Source organism: Rhincodon typus, chromosome 37 (assembly GCF_021869965.1).
Source record: "Rhincodon typus isolate 14 chromosome 37, sRhiTyp1.1, whole genome shotgun sequence".
In the NCBI taxonomy this organism is placed as follows: Eukaryota; Metazoa; Chordata; class Chondrichthyes; order Orectolobiformes; family Rhincodontidae; genus Rhincodon; species Rhincodon typus.
The window spans coordinates 19,819,528-19,842,019 of record NC_063368.1 but is presented as its reverse complement, the minus strand read 5'-3'; the positions used below and the strand labels follow the sequence as shown (position 1 = coordinate 19,842,019).

The 22,492-nt window shown below is 42.5% G+C and overlaps 1 protein-coding gene across 1 annotated transcript; it reads right to left on the bottom strand.

The window, feature by feature from the left end:
• Positions 1-673: 673 nt before the first annotated feature.
• On the bottom strand, positions 674-22,492 carry josd1 (Josephin domain containing 1). The gene is made up of 4 exons (XM_020522543.2): positions 21,488-22,492; positions 10,544-10,672; positions 7,192-7,386; positions 674-5,252 (listed from the first exon to the last, which is right to left on the bottom strand). The coding sequence occupies exons 1-4, from the start codon at positions 21,661-21,663 to the stop codon at positions 5,153-5,155; spliced, it is 600 nt and encodes a 199-aa protein (XP_020378132.1). The 5' UTR covers positions 21,664-22,492; the 3' UTR covers positions 674-5,152.

The following is a 22,492-nucleotide window of genomic DNA, read 5'->3' as shown; positions in this document are numbered from 1 at the left end:
ACTGCCACTCCAACTGCAGATCCATGGGACCCATGGCTCTCAGTCAAGCAACATGAAGAAGTTTCCCTCTCCCTTCAGCATCAATATCATGAAACATCCAATAATCTCTTGATCACCATGTTGGTGAGACTTTTAATTCTTCATGAGATGTGGGCATTGCTGTCTAAGCCAGCATTTATTGCCTATCCCTAAATTCCCCAGCAGTCAGTTAAGAGTCAACACATTGCTGTGGGTCTGGAGTCACATGTAGGTCAGACCAAGTGAGGACAACAGATTTCCTTCCCTAAATGAAATTCGTGAACAAAATAGGTTTTTAAACCACGATTGACAGTGGTTATATGGTCCCATTAGGCCAGCTTTCAACTCTAGATTTCCATTAATTAAAATTACACCATCTGTCAGAACACATCCCCTCCATTTCTAGATTACTAGCAAATGCCACTATGAACACCACCACCTCGATTAGCACATGATGGGTTCTCTGTTCAAGGTCATTGTTATTAAAATACCAGTAAGTTGTGAAAACCAAGCAATGTTTCATTCCCCGGTACCAACCCACAGTAATTGCTAACTTGACTCAAACCTTTAATTGTAGCTATTTTATAAACCAAACTGCTGAATGTAGACTGCCTCCAGATACAATCCAGTTTGAAGAAAGAGTTAGAAACTGAAGTGTGTTGCCAAGAAAAGTTTAATAGTTACTTTTCTTAAACACAGCCATAAACTCCTTTATGTTACACATTAAGGCCACAAAAAAAAACTATTAGTTTCATATTTAAACAAATTAATGGAAGATTTTACTCAAACAGTATGGGTTTTGTTTTCCATTCACAGACACAACACAAAATAGGCTGAAGGGTCACAAGGCTGGCAGGTCAGAAACTCAATTTCTGGGACCTGAGGAATTGTAACAAAAATGACCCTCACAATTACCCAAATATATAGTGTTTATTATACAGCATTGCACTGTTCATCCCTCTCCCAAATTCAAGGGATAAATAATAGTGACCGGATGTTAATTATGTAAAAATACAAACTGATTTCCTTTCTGCCTGCAATCATGCCAGGTTTCTGTGTTAACTATGCAATAAAGTTATAATATTTAAAGTGCAACAGAGGCAGTAGAGATACACACGTTTGCAGAGTCCCTATTGGTCGCCTGCAAATGGGCTCAGCGTTCCTTGCTTCAATCGGATTACTGGAAAAAAATAGCAACACTGGACTGGGGGAGGCTGCCAACTGCAACAAACTTTGGTCAGTTCTCTGATTACACAAACTCAATAACAACTTCTTTGAAAAGAGGACGGCCAGAACTAACCCAACCCCTTAACGAAATACTATCCCTGGCAGAAAGGCTTTCCTTCCAGTTCACGCTGCTGACCTGTACCAGAGAAAAAGATGAGGTTTACAGGTGGGTCACATCCAGAAATGCTGCAGTATTGGATTCCTGCAACTTTGGCCACAAAGGATTTATGGGCATTCCTCATCAAGACTAACGAAACCTACTTTGCATTATTGCGTTTTCTTTACTTATTGGTTTCCACAACCTACAAATACCATCTCCAGACCCCAAAATACCAGCTCCACTTCCACACCCCCATTCCTACAAATATCATCTGTCTCAAGACTCCAATAGACACAGTTCTACCTCCAAAACTCCCACAACCTACAAATAGTATCTCCAACGCTTGGCTCCCTCCTGCGCAAATCTGAAAATTCATCACCATCCCAGTGGCTAAAGGAGGTTGTATTACTCTGGTGAAGTGTAAGAAAACTTTGAATCTACATCCCAAACACTTCGAAATATAAAAGCCTTCAGTTGCACATTTCTCTTACTCATTCGTCTTTGGTAACAAGACCTGGCTCTTGGGTAAGTTTCAGATTCTCAAATGAGGCACCCTTCAGATTTCTAGATTCAGTTTTCAGAAGTTTGAAGCTGGTGGTTGTTGGAAAATGTTGATGCAATGTCAATCCCCCCTCCCGCCCCACTTGGAATTTCTACCATGTGTTCCTCGTGGATGCAACTGGACTGTGCCAGTGTCATAATCCTCCTTTATCCTGCAGAATGGAGTGCCAGTCAACAGATTTGCAATTTGTTTCCATCATTTCTTTTGCGAATGTTAACTCAGCATTTGATTGTTATCACACAGTTAAACTGAGCACTCTACATCTGACGGGACACTGTAGCTCCGTCAATGTTTCCCCTTCGGTTTCTGTACACATGGTGTTGCCTTCAGGCCACTGCCTGCTTATTTCTTTCTCCAACACTCCACCACCTTTGAAGTGGTTACCAGACTTGAGGGCTGAGTGATGTTTACATTTTCAAGGCTTAGAAACAAGATAGGTCCAGGCCAAGTGGCAAGACGCCAGTTATTCTGCACTCCAACTCACAGCAAACCAGTGAGAACAGCAGCTCCATGGGAAACTCAAAGCATTACCAGGACCAGAAAAGAAATGCATCCAACAGACTGCTTTACCAACTTGCAAACCTGTGCTGTGACATCACCTGTCTGTAACTCCCTAGTTTAACCACAAGGGAGCTGACCAAATTATCACTTTCTGAGCCTGAGCTCAAGGTCAAACCAAAATCCTCACTGCTAGCAATTCTTCTGTTTGAATGTTTGCACCAAGGAGATGAACTTTGCCAAAATGAGATGCCTTTTCTCATTTTTTTTTCCTTGAAGTGCAATTACAAAATTCAAATCATTTCAGTTTCCAGTCAATTCAAACTCTTGGCCAAATCCTACATACCCACTTATTCCAGTCTGCAGGTGATTTCACACAGAACAGGTGATGTGAGGCCATCGTGTTTATAAAGCTCATTCTTCCATTACAAAAGTGAAAACAATTCAAAAGCATCTTGGAGCATCTGGAGGTTGTGAAAGGTGCTTTGGAAATGAACTCCATTCCTTCCTAAGGCCCACATCCCTACCCTCTGTTTGGGCACACCTCTTAAGATGTAAACCAGTAATATTTCTCAGCTGGTGACAAGTACTTTTGAGTCTCAGCAACTGAGGGGCAAGGGCATATGGTCAGCAATGAGGAATTGACCGACTCCGAGATGCCTGTTGCAGAGGTCCCAGTCTACAGAACTACAATGCCTATGATCAATCTGACCACAACCTAGTGAATGGGATGGAGGCTTCTCAACATTTTCTCATTTCTTTAATCAAAGGAGCCTGCATCTTATCATTTTGTCCATGTTGCTGGATTTTAGGTTCCAACATGTCTGAGTCACATTGTTATCATGCCCACTCAAGAAATGCAGAGGAGTCATTAATTTAACCAGTGCTCTTAGTGTAAAGTCAATTCAAGGCAGATCTAAATCCACAGGGATACATGTTTACCAGGAGTGCAATCTGCCAGGAAGCAGTCAAAATCAGGAACAGTGATTATGAAAAGGATGATTCTATTGGGATGATGCTCCCTCCTCCTCCTCCCTCAACACCCAATCTTACAGCAAGACTCAATACCATTGGTTAAACTACAAAATGTGCTGGTTTAGAGCATCCCTCTCAGAGATGCAGGTCAAGATGAACGACTGTGTTTGTTATCAGATCTATCCGCAATCTGAGGACAAATAGCATCTATTCATCAGTGAGTGCAGCTCACCCCAGTCTCCAGTTCTTGCAACAGTGGCTGCGTTATCTGAACAGTTAAATAAAAAGCTACATAATTTAGATAACTTAAATTTTATGAAATATAGCTAACAAATTCTATAACTTGGGGAATTTGGAATCTCCCTGCTGTCTTTTTCTTCCCCCAATAGATTGTCCAGACAATTATTAAGGTGCCTAAAGACTGCTTGCTTGTCCAGGACTTTTAACTGGTCCATGTTGCTCATTAGTTATTTATTGGCTTGTCACTGGTTTCAATTTCTGACTTTGGTCAATCAGACAAATATTTTCTGACATAATGTCGGGGCGTGGGGGTTGAATTCCACCCAAAGTCAGCTCCCCATCGGTTCTGGGAAAACAGACCAGATTGTCGCAGGTTTCACACCCCATCCAGCTGCTTTCACTCCTATTGTAATCATTAGAAACTAATACTGGGCAAGGGTGTACAACTGGCAAATCTGCCAGACTCCATTCCCTAGTGAGTTATGTTAAAGTTACTGCCTGGATGTCACTGATAAAACGTACTAAAGGGATTCTGAATCACACAGACACTCTCATTGGCACTAACAGGTAGTACAAGCTTTTGTCAAGTTACAACACATACTGGAAAACTAATACCTACAGGATTTGAACAAGCTTAACAATACTCTATACCTTTGACCAGATTGTCAATGTGCTTACTACTTTTAAACTCTTGGTATCCATTTTAAGAAGCAGGTAGCCAAAACATTTAATTTTAAAACTTGATTTATCACTTTTGAATCACACGGGATCCCGTGTGTAGACAGCGAAGGGATCAATTTCCAAATTTAAAAAAAAAGTTTCACATTGTGCAGCACAGACGTCATCCCAATGTCTTCATCATTAGCAACACAAGCCCCAAACAAATGTCTGCTTGATTTCCCAATTAGTTAGTGAGAAAAAGTGATAATGTCTCAATTTAACAAAATAAAGTACTGGCAAACCACTGCTGATTAGGAAAGAGGCTCAGCAGGGATGCTGATGGTTAGTTATTCCAAATCAAGCAACAACTTTCTAGATGAAAAGTCACTGACTTAAAAAAATAACTCCAGTTCTTTCATTGCCTGATGAGCTGAATATTTCCAGCGTTTTGTTGTAACTTTTGGACCAAAAGATTTACTTGGGCCTTGGTGCTGGGATGCGTTTGCTGCTTGAAATTCTTGCTTAACTTAGTCTTGACCTGAAGCCTTGTCTGGCTTTTATTTCTGATAATTTCCCCCCAATTTTAATATTTATACAATTTACATTGTTTAATTCGCTAAACAACAAAATAGAAACTAGACACTTTTCATCCCTCATCCGATTTTCTGCTTGAGTAATTCTTTTTTTTAAAAAAAAGCACCAACTTTCATTTCAAATACTTAAGTCTTTCAAAGATACGTAGAGCTAAAAGGAAATTCCTTTTCCACCGATAAAGACTTCAACAGCTGATGTGTTTAAGAGTTTTGCTTCATCCCTTGAGCATGGAGCTGCAATGACTGCAAGGCATGGTTCATACTGGGACTTCCCCCAAGTCAGCAATCTGTCCTCCAGCTCTGATGAACTTCAACCTCTTCACTCACAATCAATAGGAGCTCACAGTTCTTCCCCCTCAGCTGGTGTTTCAGAAACTTTCTGTGTAGAAATTTATAAAACAGAGATAATTGTTGAAACAGTGTACAATTCACACAGAATGCCAGGAGGCATGACTATATAAACCACTTTTTCCAAACTTTCTCACGCCAACATTCCAGGGATGTTATTGCATTGCGTTCACTCCTTACATCCAAAATGTTTCTTTTTTGCCCCAGTTTTTCAGACTCAACGGTGTATATGACATTGGTCCGGCCACTATTTGAACACTGCGTGCAATTCTGGTCTCCCTGCTATAGGAAGCATGTTGTGAAACGTGAGAGGATTCAGAAAAGATTTACAAGGATGTTGCTGGGGTTGGAGGGTTTGAGCTATAGGGAGAAGCTGAATAAGCTGGGGCTATTTTCCCTGGAGTGTCAGAGGCTGAGGGGTGACCTTGTAGAGGTTGAATAGCCAAGGTTTTTCCCCCCAGGGTGGGGGAATCCAAAACTAGAAGGCACAGGTTTAAGGTGAGAGGGGAAAGATTTAAAAGGGACCTAAAGGGCAGCTTTTTCACGCAGATGGTGGTATGTGTATAGAATGGGCTGGCAGAGAAAGTGAAGGAGGCTGGTACAATAAATTTAAAAGGCATCTGGATGGGTATATGAATAGGAAGGGTTTAGAGGGATATGGGCCAAATGCTGGCAAATTGGACTAGATTTATTTAGGATATCTGGTTGGCATGGATGCTATGGACTGAAGGGTCTGTTTCCGTGCTGTACACCTCTATAACTGTCCACGACTCTATGACTTACTGGTCTCTCTTTCTGCTTGATCCCAAGTTTCTGACTCCTTTAATGGGTAAGATTTTCAATGGCTGCAAACCCCCCCCCAGCACGTCAACAAAGTGATGGCCATGCACATGTGTGGGGACCATGACACTAACAGGCTCTCTGAGTGGGCAGGAGACCACAGCGAAGGCCACTCAGCACCTACGCGTGCAGACAGACACCTACAGACAGACACACACACACACATTAAAGGCAGGGGATGATTCACCTGCACAACTGGTCACTTCAAAGTTTCAAACCAATAAAGGTGCATGATAACTGCAGATATTAAAGCAGCAGCAACAGGTCTTTATTCCTCCCATTCCTCATTAAAGGTCACTGTGGTTAACTACAGCCTCTATACCACTTGTTCAGCGAACAGCTAAGGTATCAGCAATCAAACTTATCCTTTGTAAGGTATAGAGGAACTAAATTATATCCATTTAAAACTTCACCAGAGCGGCTAATTGACAGGTCATGGTCTGTGGCTACTTATACAAGGTCAGGAAGTTACACACCTGAGCCCTTTACTGGATTTCTCTCCATCACATCTGGTCCCGTTCTCACCTTTTCTCCCACCCACACTAACTACGTAGGAGGAGCGTTAAAACGTTCCCTGACTAACTCACACTGTATCAAACCACTGCAATGTTTTAGAAGGCAGCCTGCCTGCAATGTTGAGGATGGGCAACAAATAAACAACCTCAGACACGGTCTAGAATGCAATGTGTGACTTAGTGACAGAAGCCTCTGACTTGCACGGGAATGGGAGTGAGACAATGACAGCCTGGGCTTCACCACTGCTGCCCTGTCTCACTGGCAGATGAGTTACCTCAACGGCTGGATTCTTGTCTTTAACAAGTCCCCTCAATAGCTGCTGCTGAATGTGGAACTCGACCTCCGCAAGGGGCAACACATTCAGGAAATAAATCAGCATGACAGGTGAGGGACAGTATTTAAACGTCAGTAGGCTATCTGGCTATGGAAGGCATCATGTGTCAGTTCAATCCTGTAGTCATCCAGGGTCCACACAAAGACACTTGAGAAGTGAATCACTCCCTGTCTGACTGACATTTTACCACCAGGTTTCCCTCTTCATATTTATATGTCAAACAGCACACAGGACACTGGTGAACTCCGATCACTGAAGTCCACCTTGGTGATCAACTCACCTGAGATCATCCTCATTGCCAATCTGATCTGGCAGTTTCAGCTTCGAGTCGAGGTTGTAGTAAATCCCAGCAACTTCGCGGACACCAATCCAGTGCTGCCTTTTAAGGGGAAGCTTCACGGGACCCCAACACAAGCTGGAGGGGATGTTCATAATAAAGCCCATCACATTCGAAAGAGCAATAGTATTAACGTCTCTGAAAGAAAGGCACAAACAATGTCAGAAGGTGGACAGATGTGTTTGAGAGCTGATCCATTAGTACCAATACTTTGAAAACATTTGAAAACTCCCTTCAAAGACACTCACATTAATACAAGTCCTTGCCTTTGCTCAGATTTACAGTGGACAGAAGTTGAAGAGTCTACAAACAGCTGGCATCATATAATTTGGTTTGAGACAGTAAACTCTGGAAAGTACAACATTTTTATTTAACAGGAATTCACACCAAATGGTGCAGAAAGCAAACTAATTTGGAATTTTAAACCCAAATTTTAAAGGGAACAAACTCGTTTTAAAATTTATTCCTTCACAGCACATGGAGGTTGCTGTCTAGGCCAGCATTTATGGTCCATTCCCAATTGCCCAGAGGGGGTTTACATGAAAACTAGACTGGTTAAGTGATAGAACATAGAACATATAACAGTACAGGCCATTCGGCCCACGGTGTTGTGCCTAACTTTTACCCTAAACCTAAGGTCTATCTAACCTCCACCCCTACCTTATACTATCATCCATATGCCTATCTAATAGCCACTTAAATGCCCCTAATGAGGCCAATTCCACTACCCTCTCCGGCAATGCATTCCACGCCCTGACCACTCTCGTAGTAAAGAACCTACCTCTGACGTCTCCCCTATATCTACCTCCATTCACTTTAAAACTATGCTCCCTCATAATAGCTACCTCCACCCTAGGAAAGAGTTTCTGGCTGTCCACTCTATCTATACCTCTGATCATTTTGTACACCTCTATCAAGTCATCTCTCAGCCTTCGTCATTCTGAAGAGAAAAGCCCTAGCTCTCTCAACCTTTCCACGTAAGACCTTCTCTTCATTCCAGGCAACATCCTGGTAAATCTCCTCTGTGCCTTTTCCAACGCTTCCACATCTTTCCTGTAATGAGGTGACCGGAACTGGACACAATACTCCAGATGTGGCCAAACCAGGGTTTTGTACAGCTGGAGCATAACTTCACAGCTCTTGAACTCAATCCCTCTATTATGATGGCAGATTTCCCTCCCTTAAGCCACATTAGTGAACCTGATGGGTTTTTACAGCAATCGATAATAGTTACATGGTCATCATTACACTAGCTATTAATTCCAGATTTTTATTAATCATCAGCCATGGCTGGATTTGAACCCATGACCCCAGAACATTGATCTAGGGTTTAGATTGCTAGTTCAGTCTCATTACCACTAAACCATTGCCTCCCCATTCATCTATGAAGAGCAGTACACTGAAATACAGGAATACTAAGGGTACTCTGTTCAGCCATGGAGCTGCAGGATAAAAAAAAATTAAACTTCAAGTTTTTGCAAAGGTAGCCATCCCCAACTGGGATGAGAATCAGGTCTCAGTGCATGCACTGAGAAGGGGCTGAGGGAGAATATAGGGATGGGAAACGGTGGTGTTAAATTGCCCAGGGCCTCTATTGGTGCAGAGAGAAGAGAGAGTTAAGGTTTCAGTCAGATCACGCTTTGCAACCTGCTTCCTTCTCCATGGATACTGCCAGACCTGCTGAGCATTGTCAGTGTTTCGGTGTTTTTATTTCAGATTTCAAACATCCGCAGCATTCAGCATTAATTGGGTTAGGCATAAAGTGATAGCAAGTGGATGTCACGATGGGAAGAACTCAGTGCCTGGACAAATATGTGAACAATAGCCACTCAAGTGAAACACAACAGTGTCACTATACGCTGGGGACCAGAACCCCACACTAGGCGAGGGACTCACTCTCGTGTACTGTCCCACCCAATAATAAAACATTGGCTACATGGAGACTGGTGGTTGCTTGCAGTTGTGAATCATGCCTGTAACATCATTAGAGAAACACGAAACCTATCAAAACCTGCACATCGAGGTTGATTATTCTGATTTACAGTTTTGGATGCTGAGCACATTATATTTACGTGCATCACTAAGCGTTCAGGTGAGCTGCTGGTGTCCCTTGCCTTCATGTGGGCACAAGGAACTATAAATAATACAAATTACATCAGCCAGCAGCACACATCAGGGCCAGGACACAGGCTCGATAAAATGTAAATGGTTATAACGTCATTCCAAAGCAAAATGGCAGCTTACAATCGGGAAGGACAGAGAGCTTTCCCCACCTTCACGATCACACATTGGATAGAATTGTTCAAACACTGGCATGATGTGCTCCGACATGAACTGTATCACAATCCGTGAGCAAAACAATCCTGGACAACTGAACAGCATCTGCAATACAACCCAACACTCAAACTACCAATGCAGGGCTGCAGCTGTAAATTACATTCAGCTGGACAGCTTTTGATGCCCCATCTTCTGATTTTGTAGATGCTAAAGATAAAATCTAATTAAAATTGCTTGTGAAAACTCCATTGAAATAGACACAGTTTGCCATCAGTTCTACACCAAAAACTATGCTACTTCCAACTGACAGCATTGGCAACACTCACTCCCTTAATTAAAATAGATTTAGGAAAACAAAACTGACTTATCTTTATCCTGAAATAACGCAAGGGGCACTTCAATAATAGTGAGCGTTTATATTGGCCCTGGGAATAGGATTATAACCAACTAGTTTAGAGAAGGAATGAAAAAGCTAAAAATGTTACGCTTTTCACACATTTAGGATACCTCTCAAACTTTACACCCACAATGAAGCTTTGGAAGAGTGGTCATTGCTAAATTAGTGAAACATACCAGCCCTAATTTGCACACAGGAAGTTCCCACAAACAGCAATGAGTGAAATGGCTAGGTAAGCTATTTCAGTGATTTTTGGGAAGAAGAAAATACAGGTAAGGTGAACATGTTATTCAAACAGTTTGACAGGTTATTAGAACATAAAAACTGGAGCAGGGTGGATTACAATAGCTTCTTCAGTCGGCACTGCCATTCCTTTAAATCATGGTTGATATACTTTAATTTCCCACTCCCATTTGATCCCCATATTCCTCAATTCCCTGGCAGATCAAAGACCTATCAGTATCAGTCTCACGGACAGTTTACGACTGTGGATTCAAAGCCTTGGTGGCAGAGAATTCTTGAGACTCTCAAATTTCTGACTGAAGGGGTTTTTCAAGCTCACACCTACATCATTATCAAATTATACACTGAAGTCTCCAGACTCAAAACATGGCTCCCTACCTTCGTTTGTCCCACCAAACAGCTTCGTAACCTTTAGTTTGAAGAGCAGCCATTATTACATTAACATCATAGTTTCCTGTTCCCAGCATGCTCTTCTTGTGCGGCGTTACCATAGTATTGGGGGACAACCTGCCAGACAGACAGAAACAAACAAACATTGATTAAACATTAAACAGCATCATCTCCTATCCAGCCAATCTCTGTCAAATAGCCCATATGAAAAATGTTTGTAGCAGGGTGTACAATGGGTCTACGTTCCTGAATTTGAAAGAATGTGAGGGAATTAAGTTGAAGTGCGGAAAATTATTTAGCCTCTCTATGGCTACACTGTCAAGGCCTATCTCCCCTGATTGCAGAGTCTAGAACACGGTCATAGTCTCAGGATAAGGTCTAAGCTGAGACCAAGACTGACCAGATTGATCTTAAGAAATTTCCTTTACAACATATGAAATTCTCCACCCCAGAGAGCTGCTGATACTTGGTTGCTAAGAATATTCAAAACTCGATCAATAGATTCTTGAATGTTGAGGGAATTAAGTGTTTATAGAGATCGGACAGGAATGTGAAATATAATTAATGTATTAAATATCAGAGCAAAAGAGAGGGGACATGATCTAAACTCGCACCTATTGTTGATACTCTTATGAATGCCTTAAATATAAACAGCTCCAAATGTTTCTACACAATCCCTCAGTTTATTTAACAACATACCAAAGGAGTAGACACACTTAACAAGATTCCATGTGCAATTTTATCAGCTGAAATAATTCCCACCATTCCTACCAATGAGAGGGATAATCCACCAGCACTTCAAATCTCAAAAGATTCCCTGCAGAGACAGCCCCATACTGGAAGGGCACCCATAATCAGGATCCAGATAAAACAACTCACTCCACCTCAACCCAATTCTAATTTACCTCTTGTTTATTCTTTCATGGCATGTGGGTTTTGCCATTAAGACCAGCATTTATTGCCCATCCCTAATTGTTGTTGAATTCATAGAACCACATAACACCTACACAGCATGGAAGTAGGCCATTCGGCCCATCGAGTCCACACCGACCCTCTGAAGAGGATCCCACCCAGATGCTACCCTGTCCCCACAATCCCACATTTCCCATGGCTAACCCACTTAGCCTGCACATCCCTAGACACTACGGGACAATTTAGCACGGCCAATCCACCTACCCTGCACACCTTTGGACTGTGGGAAGAAACCTCAGCACGCAGGCATGGGGAAAATGTGCAAACTCCACACAGACAGTTGCCCCAGGAGTGGAATCAATCCCGCTGCGAGGCAGCAGTGTTAACCACTGAGCCACCATGATGTCCTTGAATGGCTTGTTACGCCATTTCAGGGATGAGTAGTGTCAATCACATTGCAATCACTCTATTGCACAACAAATGTATTTTGCTTTTATAGTTCTCAGAGATAGCAAGAACTGTCAGAGACAACACGGTGTAGGGCTGGAGGAACACAACAGGCCAGGCAGCATCAGAGGAGCAGTAAAGTTGATGGTTGGGTCCTCAAACGTCAACTGTCCTGCTCCTCTGATGCTGCCTGGCCTGCTGTGTTCCTGAAGCTCCACACTGCGTTGCTTTTATTTCTATCATTATGCTAGCATCACTTCAAGTGATCATTAAAATGTAACCTGCTCACTGTTACAGATTGTTAAAAACCTAGTTGATAAGATTACATCAAGATTCAAATGATTAACAATTTATCTAAAGAATATTTTGTTTAAAATTCTCATGCTTCTTTTCAGATCCCTCTGTGGCACTGCCACTCACTACCTGCACAATCTCCTTCAGCCCCACTGTACTGAGGTCTCGATATTCTTTCGATTCTGGTCTCTCTTGTCCATCCCCAATTTTATACCGCTCACCATTGATCTGTGTCTTCAGTTACCTGGGCTCTAAGCTCCGGAATTCCCTCCCAGAACCTTTTCATCTTTCCTTTCTCCTTTACAATGTTCCCCATCACGTAAATGTCACTTGTCTGAATATCAGCTCGATGACTAATTTTGCTTTGTAATGCTTGTGTGAAGTACCTTGGGATATTTAAGTTAAGGCACTATATCATTACAAGCTGTTGTTAAACATCTCTGATTTGGGATGAATGAAATAGTCAAAAAGAACAAAAAACCTTATGCCTAATCAATCACATTGTTAAAACTGAGAGAAATAGATCATATTAATATCTTTGAGGACATTTCAAATGGGAGAGCATCTAGGCACTGGTGATGTTGGCTGAGAGCTACAAGTCTAAGCAAGTCAATAAACTCTCTTCGTAAACAAAAGCTGTTTCTTAGTTTCTATGGCATCAGCTGGCTTAAAGTCAGTTAACACAACATGTAATTTTAAGATGTTAATTCACCACCAGGGCCAGACCAGAAGCCATTAACATGACCAGATTATTTTGAGTTAGTGATGCTGGATAAAGTACTGAAGAGGGCTGTTTGCTCTCTGGTAACAGGGGACCTTCTATTTCCACCCGAGGGAGCAGTTGGGGTCTTGATTTAACGTTTCATCCAAAAAAATAGCACCTCCAACCGTGCAGCACTCCCTCAATGTGCACTGTGGTCTCCGGAGTTGGTTTGAAATGACCAGTTTCCAAATCGTAGATGAAATTACCATCGCTGAGCTGGAGTAGGTGCATTTAACTACGTACTGGATTTAAATTACTTAGGCAAGTAAAAAGAAAGCACCTAACAACTGATAGAGTTTAAAGACACCACTTTTAAGGAGTTCACTGTCAGACTTTCTTGTTTTTAAAACATGTTCTGAAGGTTACAAAAATGTCCCGTGTTTATCATTATAATTGCGATCACACTGGTGGTGGGATATGAAAAATACTGAAGATCCTGCAGGGGAACAGTTATCATCTTGGTTTTTCTAAATAATACTCTGGTCAATCAATTAATGGATCAATTGCTGAGTTCAGTCTTTGGGGAACATTCAGTGAGCTAACTGTCAATATACCAATTCCCTCACTTCACAACTCAAGCAGGAATGAATGTTGACATTTGCTGCATGTTGTTAAGGCGGGAAATTACTTGGATATCTCATGGCTGTACAAAGCACACGCTCTCTTTTTTATAATGTTCCCCTTCAGATCATTTTAGTCTTTTTGAAGAAAATTATAGCTATTTCTTTGCCAGCTGTATATTAGTCTAAAAGATGCTCACAAGAAATCAGCAACGTACAAGGGATTTCTTTTTAAGAATCCCTACAATGTGAAAACAAGCCCTTCGGCCCAACAAGTCCACACCAACTCTCAGAACATCGCACCCAGACTCAAACCCTATAACCCACCTAATCTACATATCTCTGAACACTACGGGCATTTTAACATGGCCAATCCACTTAGCCCGCACATCTTTGGACTGTGGGAGGAAACCCGAGCACCCGGAGGAAACCCACGCAGACACGGGGAGAATGTGCAAACTCCACACAGATAGTCACCCGAGGATGGAATCGAACCCGGGTCCCTGGTGCTGTGAGGCAGCAGTGCTAACCACTGAGCATCTGTGCTGCGGATTTGTTAGAGTAAATGAGGAAAAACTGTTGAGTTGCAGGAGGGTGGATAGCTGTAGGACATATTAGAGATCTAGAGAGAACTTGGAGTCATTACAATTAGTAAAAGTTTAGGGATTTCAGCTTGTATTGACTCTGCTACAAATAGATTTTGAAATAACTAGGTTACACCCCTGTGGTTTGACACGAGCTTTTGAAAAGCATACTTTGCAAAAACAATTTTAAACTTACAAATCTTACACCCAAGTCAGGTCATCACCGAGTCACTTGCTAATCTCAATATGACAAATCAGACTTTGGAGTTTTCTGTCTCTCCATGCCTAGATGATTTTCGTAACTGCATAAGGGATGCGGGTATCATTTGCTAGGCCAACATTTATTGCCTATCCCTTTTTGCCCAGAGAGCCTTTAACAGCCAAATACTTTATTGTGGGTCTGGACTCTCATCGAGGTTAGGACAGCGGATTTCTTTCCCAAAAGGACATTAGTGAACCAGGTGGGTTTTTACAACAATCAACAGCAGTTACATCATTAGGTTAGCTTTACGTAAAACAAAATCTACATTTACAATCTCAGTAGTTAGCACAGCTGCCTCACAGCACTAGGGACCCAGGTTCGATCCCACCCTCGGGTGACTGTCTGTGTGGAGTGTGCACATTCTCCCCGTGTCTGCGTGGGTTTCCTCTGGGTGCTCCGGTTTCCTCCCACAGTCCAAAGACGTGCAGGTTAGGGGGGATTGAGCAAGCTCAATTGCCCATAGTGTCCAGGTTATGCAGGGCTAGGTGGATTATCCATGGGACATGCAGGATTACACAGAGTAGGGGGATCAGTCTGGGTTGGATGCTCTTCAAAGGATCAGTGGGGACTCGATGGGTCGAATGGCCTGCTCCCACAGTAGGGATTCTATGATATATTTGATTTTATTGATTTCACCATTCTCCTGCCTGGGATTTGAACCCATCTCCAGAACGTTAACCTAGGATTCAGGTTTACCCATCCACTGACATTACCACTACTCGTAGCTTGAACAAAAGAGCTTGGATTTCATAAGAGAGAAGGCAGTAAGTTTTTTTATGCCAAATAACCCTTAACGTTTTGAATGTTAACAGATGCCAGTGCCTTTCCTGTGTTCCAAATATTTTAAAACATGTATTAGGGAGTTCTCACAATCCACCCACAGTCACTCATTTTCTAATTTCTCACTGGTATAATGCTTGATCTCCCTCAGAGGGTTCCTCCCCCCAAGTTACCAACATCCAGTCCTTAGTTCTCTTTGAAAATAAAAGCTGAATTCCATAGCTGTTGGCAAACTGAAATAAAAACAAAGAATGCTAGGGAAACTCAACAGGTCTGGCTGCATTTGTGGAGAGAGAGAGAGAGAGAGAGAGAAAGAGAAACAGAGTTAACGTTTCAGCTCATCTGATAACTTTCCTTTGGGACTGCAGAGTCATGTCAGACTTGAAACATTAAGTCTGTTTATCTCTCCATGGATGCTGCCAGACCGGCTGAGTTTCTACAGAACTTTCTGTTTCCCCTCCTCTCTGTATTGAAGAGAGATGTCTTTTTCTTTATTGATTAACGGAATGAGGGCATCACTGGCTAGGCAGCATTTATTGCCCAGAGGGCAGTTCAGAATCAACCATCATACTGGAGGTCTGGAGTCACATGCAGGCCAGACCAGGTAAGCATGGCAGTTTCCTTCCCTAAAGGGCATGACTGAACCAGATGGGTTTTGCCAACAATCGGGAATGGATTCACTGTCATCATTAGATTCTTAATTAACAATCCAGCGATTGTACCGCTAGGCGATCACCTCCCCAAGGTGCAAGATCATTGTATTTTTATTACAATTGTTGGGGCCACTCGGATGTAAAAGCAGAGTCAGAGACCCAATACGTGGACTGCATACCTCAAAACTATGGCTTTATCAGTTATTTGAGCAAACAATGGATTTGGCCCTTGTTAAAACCACAAGTTGCCAGTTCAATCAGCAACTGCAGAAAGCTCATACCACTCCCTGTAAACAGTAACAAGGCAAGCCAGGATTAGTGCAGGTCACACCGTACTGTGCAGAATATGTTCAAATGTAAAAACTATAACATGCCATAACTAGAAGCAACAGTTTAAATTTCAAAAACACCCAAATCTCCACAGTTTCTTTGCCAAGCAAGGCCAACTATTGAGGTGTGTTTCAGATCCTTCATACAGCAGAATTGTACAAATATTGATAAGAGCCTTCAGCTTCTCCCTACTTCAGATTACGTTGCTGTTACCATGGTAACAACCCGATTGCTTTCGGCAGTGTAATTGTTTGTTTTAGTTTGACTGAAGCGTTTCATGTCCATGCTAATCACAGCCAGGGTTGATAGAGATGGAATACTGTGCTTCAAGCAGCCCCAGGTCAATCAGTAACAGTGAGCTGCAGAGTAAAGGCCACACTAAATGGCACAAGGCATTCAGGTTACACTCACAACAGGTCCTGGAAATTCTGCAGAGTGGCCAATGCAACACCCATTTTCAAAAAGGGAGATAGAGCTAACAAGGATAATGAAGTCAATTGTCTTAATGCAGGACTGGGAAAATCATGGCTCTTTTAAGAAAAAGTTAACACACATCTAGACAGAGAATACAACCAGAAACAGCCAACAAGAATTTCAGACAGGGTTCTGAGGAAGGGTCACTGAATCCGAAACGTTAACTCTTGATTTCTCTCCACAGGTGTGCTGAGCTTTTCCGGAAGTTTCTGTTTTTATTCCGGAAAGGAAGATTCTGTTAGCGAAGGGCCAGCATGGTGGCTTGATGGTTAGCACTGCTACCTCACAGCACCAGGGATCCAGGATTGAATCAATTCTCGGGTGACTGTCTGTGTGGAGTTTGCACATTCTCCCCGTGTCTGCGTGGGTTTCCTCCGGGTGCTCCGGTTTCCTCCCACAGTCTAAAGATGTGCAGGCTAGGTGGATTGGCCATGTTAAATTGCCCATAATGTCCAGGGATGTGTAGGTTAGGTAGATTAACCATGGGAAATGCAGGGTTATAGAGATAGGATAAGTTGGGGGTGGGGGGGGGTGGATCTGGGTGGAATGCTGTTCGGAAGGACTCGATGGGCCAAATGGCCTGCTTTAACACTGTAGGGATTTAAATGATTCTATGAATAGATATGCTTTGAGGAGGTAATGGTTGTGGTAATTAGAGAAACGTAAAGGATGCGGTGTACATGGACTTACACAAAGTATTTGACAAGTTACCACACAAGGGGCCACCAGAGAAGATTAAGACAACAGAATTAGGGGAGTTTGCAATTTGGATTAAAAGCTGGTTAGAAGAGAGAAAACACAGTAGGAGTTAACAGCAGTTTCTGAAAGTGATTGGATGTGGCTCCTGTCACAACGCAAACCAATGATCTGTTTCTAGAACTAGTGTGAATGGTATCCTAACCTGCAGTCACTGGGAAATGCAGTAAACAATTCTGAAGTGCAAGTTAAACTTCAAGGCAACAGTGATGCAACAGTAGAATCGGCATAAAACAGGCAGATGCAATGTCAGTAAAATAAGATGGCACATCTGGGTTTAAAATATATTGCTCTGAAAGATAAAAGTTGGGACATAGATACAAAATTAATTTAAGGATATAGGAGTGGGAGCTGAAAGAAACACTTTTGGAACAGAAAGCTACGAAGCTGTGGAATTATCTGCCAGAGTTCATGACTGAATCAGAAACTATATCAATATTTAAGAGGTGTAGAGCTGGATGAACACAGCAGGCCAAGCAGCATCAGAGGAGCAGGAAAGCTGATGTTTTGGGTCTGGCCCCTTCTTCAGAAATATTTAAGAATACTTTATAGCGGTAAGTGGCTGAAGAATAATGGAAAACAAATATAGAAACAGGGTCGGTCAACAACAACTTGCAACACCGCCTTTGATGCAGAAAAAGCCTCCCGAGATGCTTCACAGAGACGTAGTTAGATCAAAATTAACAATGAGAATACAAGACAGGCACCAGAGAGGGTAACTAAAATCTGGGTTAAAGAGCAGAGGCTTTAGGGAGATCACTGGGAAGGAGAAAACTACTGAGAACACTCCAGGGCTTAGGCCAGTGATGGCTGAAGCCAAGGCCAGGAAAGAAGGGGTGAAAAGGGGCAGGAGACGCACAAGAGCCCACTGCAGGAAGAGCTCAGAGTTCTGAAGCTTATGAGGCTGGAGAAGGTAATGAAGATGGGTTTGGGCTGAGGCCACAGAGGGACTTCAGTGAGGATTAGAACTCTAACTCGACCTGGAAACTAAAACCAAGACCTAGTACAGGCCCTATAGCCATTGACTAGTTCGCTTCTGGAAGCTTGACGATGTGAGACCATTCAGGGCAGCACTGTGGATGATGGCTCCAGTAGATGAGCTGAGCTCAGACATTGACAGAATGACGTTAAGGCAGTGGTGATTGTGATGCATAAGCAGCATGGACTGGTGGGATGAACGGTCTGTTTCCATGTTGTGAACTTCATTGATTTGCCACACAACCAATTTACCAAATGAACAGGAGGAGGAGGACATTCACTCCATCAAGCCTGCTCCAATCAGTTAGCTCAGGGCTGATCACTAGTCCGGTGCCATTTCCTGCATTCATAATGTCCCCTTGTTGTAATTAGTCTCCAGAACTCTATCAACTTCTGACTAAACCTGCTCAATGATGGACCTTCCACAACTCCCTAATGTAAAAAATTCCAATGATTCACTGTGCTGTGACTGAGGAATTTCCTCATCTCAGTTCTAAATGCCTCGCTTTCTTCCTGAGATTATGTTCCCTTCTTCTAGACTCACCAGCTAACAGGGATATCTTTTCTACATTCACCCTGTTATGCCCTGTAAGAATTAAGTTAGTTTCAATTAAGTCAGTTTCAATTAAGTCAACCATTTTTCTTTGAGGCACAAGGGTCTACAAACCCAGTCTTCTCAATCTCTCACCATAAAACAATCCCACTGTCCCAAAGATTAATCTATTGAACTTCTGTAGCATTTCCTTGATGGCAAGCACAGGTAAATTGACAAAAACTGTACACAATACTCCAGGTGAGCTCTCACCAAAGCTCCATGCAAATGCAGCAAATTATCTTTAGTTCTGACCCAAATCGCCATACAAAGGCCAAAAAACCATTTGCCTTCCTTATTGCTCCTGCATTCTAACTTTTAGTGACTCACAAACAAGGACACAGAGATCCCTTTGGACAACAGTGCTTTTCAACTTCCCACCATTTCAGAAGGGTCCTGATTTTCTCCAAAGTGAAAAACTTTACCTTATTCACATTATCTTCCATTGCCATGTTCTAGCCACATTTATTTGGCATGTTCAACTCTTTTGCATCCTCTGAACACCTAGTTTGGGCACATGAGCAAGTTTGGACCCCCCATCCAAATTATTTCTGATCCTTGCAGTAACCCACTGGCCACAGCCTGGCACTTTGAGAATGATCCATTAATTCCTACTCTCTGGTTTATTGGTCATTAACCAATTCTCAATTCATAATAACATATTTCACCGAATCCCATGCATGCTCATTTTACTTAGTTACTTCCTGATTGGGACATTATCAAAAGTTTTCTGAAAATCTAAACATACCACACATCAGCTCCTGAGATTTTTTTTCTTTACTGTTGTAAGGCCAGGGTTTGTGGCCCATCTTTAGTTGCCCTTGAACAATTGGTTCGCTAGGACATTTCAGAGGGTAGTTAAGAATTGCTGTGCCTGGAGTCACATGTAGGCCAGACCAGCTAAGGACAGCAGATTTCCTTCCCTAAAGTACATTAGTTAGAGAAATGGGTTAACAACTTCATATCTACCATCTCCCCCAAATGACCAAATCAAAGCCCTCATGTGTCCTGGGGACCTGTGCTTGGTGAAAATGTGGATAACAGATCAGGTTCATTCACAAAGATACCCAATAACTTACATGGTAGCTCACAGAGTGTCAAACACTCCCAGGGTGGAATGTGAAAGATTTTGACGCAGAGAAATTTATTATTTTTTCCTGTGACTATGTTATTGGCTAAGGAAAGCTTTGCTAAATCCTGAGAACATGAAAGATATATTATAAAGAAAATTATGTGTGTGTGATGAACTGGACAACATTGTAAATGTTAAAGTGTTTTAACTGGTATAAACGTTGGCTTCAGGAGAAAAGATGTATTTACTAGAGATGGTGCACCAGAGGATTGGAAAACAAGCCACTGGTGTTCAGTTCTCAAGTTTGGGATAAAAAACACTTGCATTATTCAAAAAGCTTCCAAAGCTAATGCTGCAGATGTTCAGCAAAATATTTCATGATGTCAACACAGGAGGCCATTCAGCCCCTCGAGTCCTATGCACCATTTTACTGCATCATGGCTGATCTGTTCCAAGACCACAGTAATTTTAATCCACACACCTTTGAGTGATCAAAAAAAACCCAAACACAATTGCTGGTTTTATCTTCCCAATTGCAGAGATCGAAGAGATAAATAAATGGAACAAAAAAAAAATGGAAGTGACGGTGGGGGGGGGGGGGGGGGGTGTGTGGGGGGGGGTGTGTGTGTGTGTGTGTGTGGCAGCAAGGGGGTTGGCAGAGAGTGGAGGGGGAATGAGGGGAGAGGGAAAGAGATACCTCTTCCTGTGACATGGCTTCCATTTTCCCCTCTCCAGTTGTTTCTCTCGAGCAACTTGGAATTTTATTTGATGGTTAAAATCAAAACCAAATACTTGGGCTGGTGAAGCGGTAACAAGGAGGCACAATTACTTGTTCACATTGTTAGAACAGCAGTTTATTTCTACTAGTTATTGAAACAAAGTCTGTAAAATCATTTAAAAAGGGAAGAGTTAGGATTAAGTATAAACACATTGAGAAAATTAGGTTTGACTAGATAACCCCGGTTGAAAACCCAGCAATGCAGACACAAAGATCCAAATGGACATCCTTCAGTCCTATAACTTGGGTTCACATCATTAGAAACAGCTATGGAAACCAGCACAAAGGGGGAGATTTGCATTTTTATATTGCCTTTCACTACCTCTAAATCGCTCAGCTCTTTATAGCCAATTGAATACAACAAAATGTAGTGCAGTTAACAGAAACACTCCCTTCTTCTTTTTCAAATAGTGGCTACGTGATTTTTATCACCCACCCAAGGGGGCGGACAGAACTCTGGTTAAATGTCTCATCTGAAAGACCTCAAAGCGCACAATGCTCCCTCAGCACCATGTTGACCTCAAGTAGGTGTTCGGGTCTCTGGAATGGAGCTTGAACATACAACCTTCTGATTCTGAGGTGAGCTCATTCTACCAACTGGGCCAAGGCTGACAATGGCTTCAGTAAAGACTGTGTTTCCAGAAATTGGGTTAATGTAAATCGACACTACAACAGTGTCACCCCATGTTTCAGGTACCTCTGAAAAATCTCCTGGAGGGCGTCTCTGGTGAATGCTCTTCCGTCCTGGAAGACATTATTGAGGGCGTGAAGTGCACACAGCTCTCTCCTCTGCTTTTCGTGGTAAATCAGAGCAGATGCCTGAGCATCAGAGTCCAGTTTTAACTTATCTCCTTTCCAGGGGACACAGCTCATTTTCAATTTGACAAGATGTATGGCCTGAAACGTGGTCAAATCTCAGGAAGAAGTATCTCTCGATCTTAGTTCACATCCCTGGCACCTTATAGTCATATTAAGACGTGTGAGCTGTAGCATCAAGTGTCTTCATGACACAGTACAATTTAATCGAATACAACTGATAGCCATAGGTTGCAAAATTTCATTATGGCAACTTTCAGGAACTAAAACATATGAAGTATAATTCCAATCAAGCACAGTGGTATGTAGTATCCTTTAAGAACAATTTCCTCTTGTAGTTTCAACACTTTTAAGACTGAAACCAGTATTTCTTTCCCTGAAGTTCAGTCATGCTGGCAAAATATTTATGATGTCTCTGTGAGCTCCAACTTGCTGTTGTGACAATATTCTGTGTGGTAGAGGCTTTGTGTCAGTTGTTGCATTCTTCTCAAATCTTCAGACCATCCCATCAGTTACTGTCGACTTTCCAGGTTGGGTCCTCAGGCAGTCCTTGTGCGATTCCTGGTTCTGCTTTGTCCCTGTACCAGTCCGTGTATCTCCTGTGTTTCACCTCCCTTTGTGCATTTGAGTTTTCCCCTCAGTTACTAAGCCTGTGTGCACCCGTACTCTGTGTCAGCCCATGTGTTACCTCACCACCTTGCCTGAATTCTTCCCATGTCTCAGCTCCCTTAGGAACTTCCTACGCCTCACTCTCCACAACCAACCGCCCTTTTTGGCTCTTCCTGTGCCTCTCACACCACCCTCCTTTGGGCTCTTCCTGAGCCTCTCACAAGCACACCCCCCACTTTGGGCTCTTTCTGTGCCTCTCACCCTGCCCCACTTTGGG

Bases quoted from the DNA above. Each gene is read 5' to 3' on its own strand.
- josd1 (XM_020522543.2), bottom strand. From the start codon at position 21,663: ATGAGCTGTGTCCCCTGGAAAGGAGATAAGTTAAAACTGGACTCTGAT. The intron at 10,673-21,487 runs GTACCTGAAACA...TCTGTCTGGCAG, and splicing joins CTCCAGGAGATTTTTCAGAG to GTTGTCCCCCAATACTATGG. The intron at 7,387-10,543 runs GTAGGGAGCCAT...CCTTTCTTTCAG, and splicing joins GTTTGGTGGGACAAACGAAG to AGACGTTAATACTATTGCTC.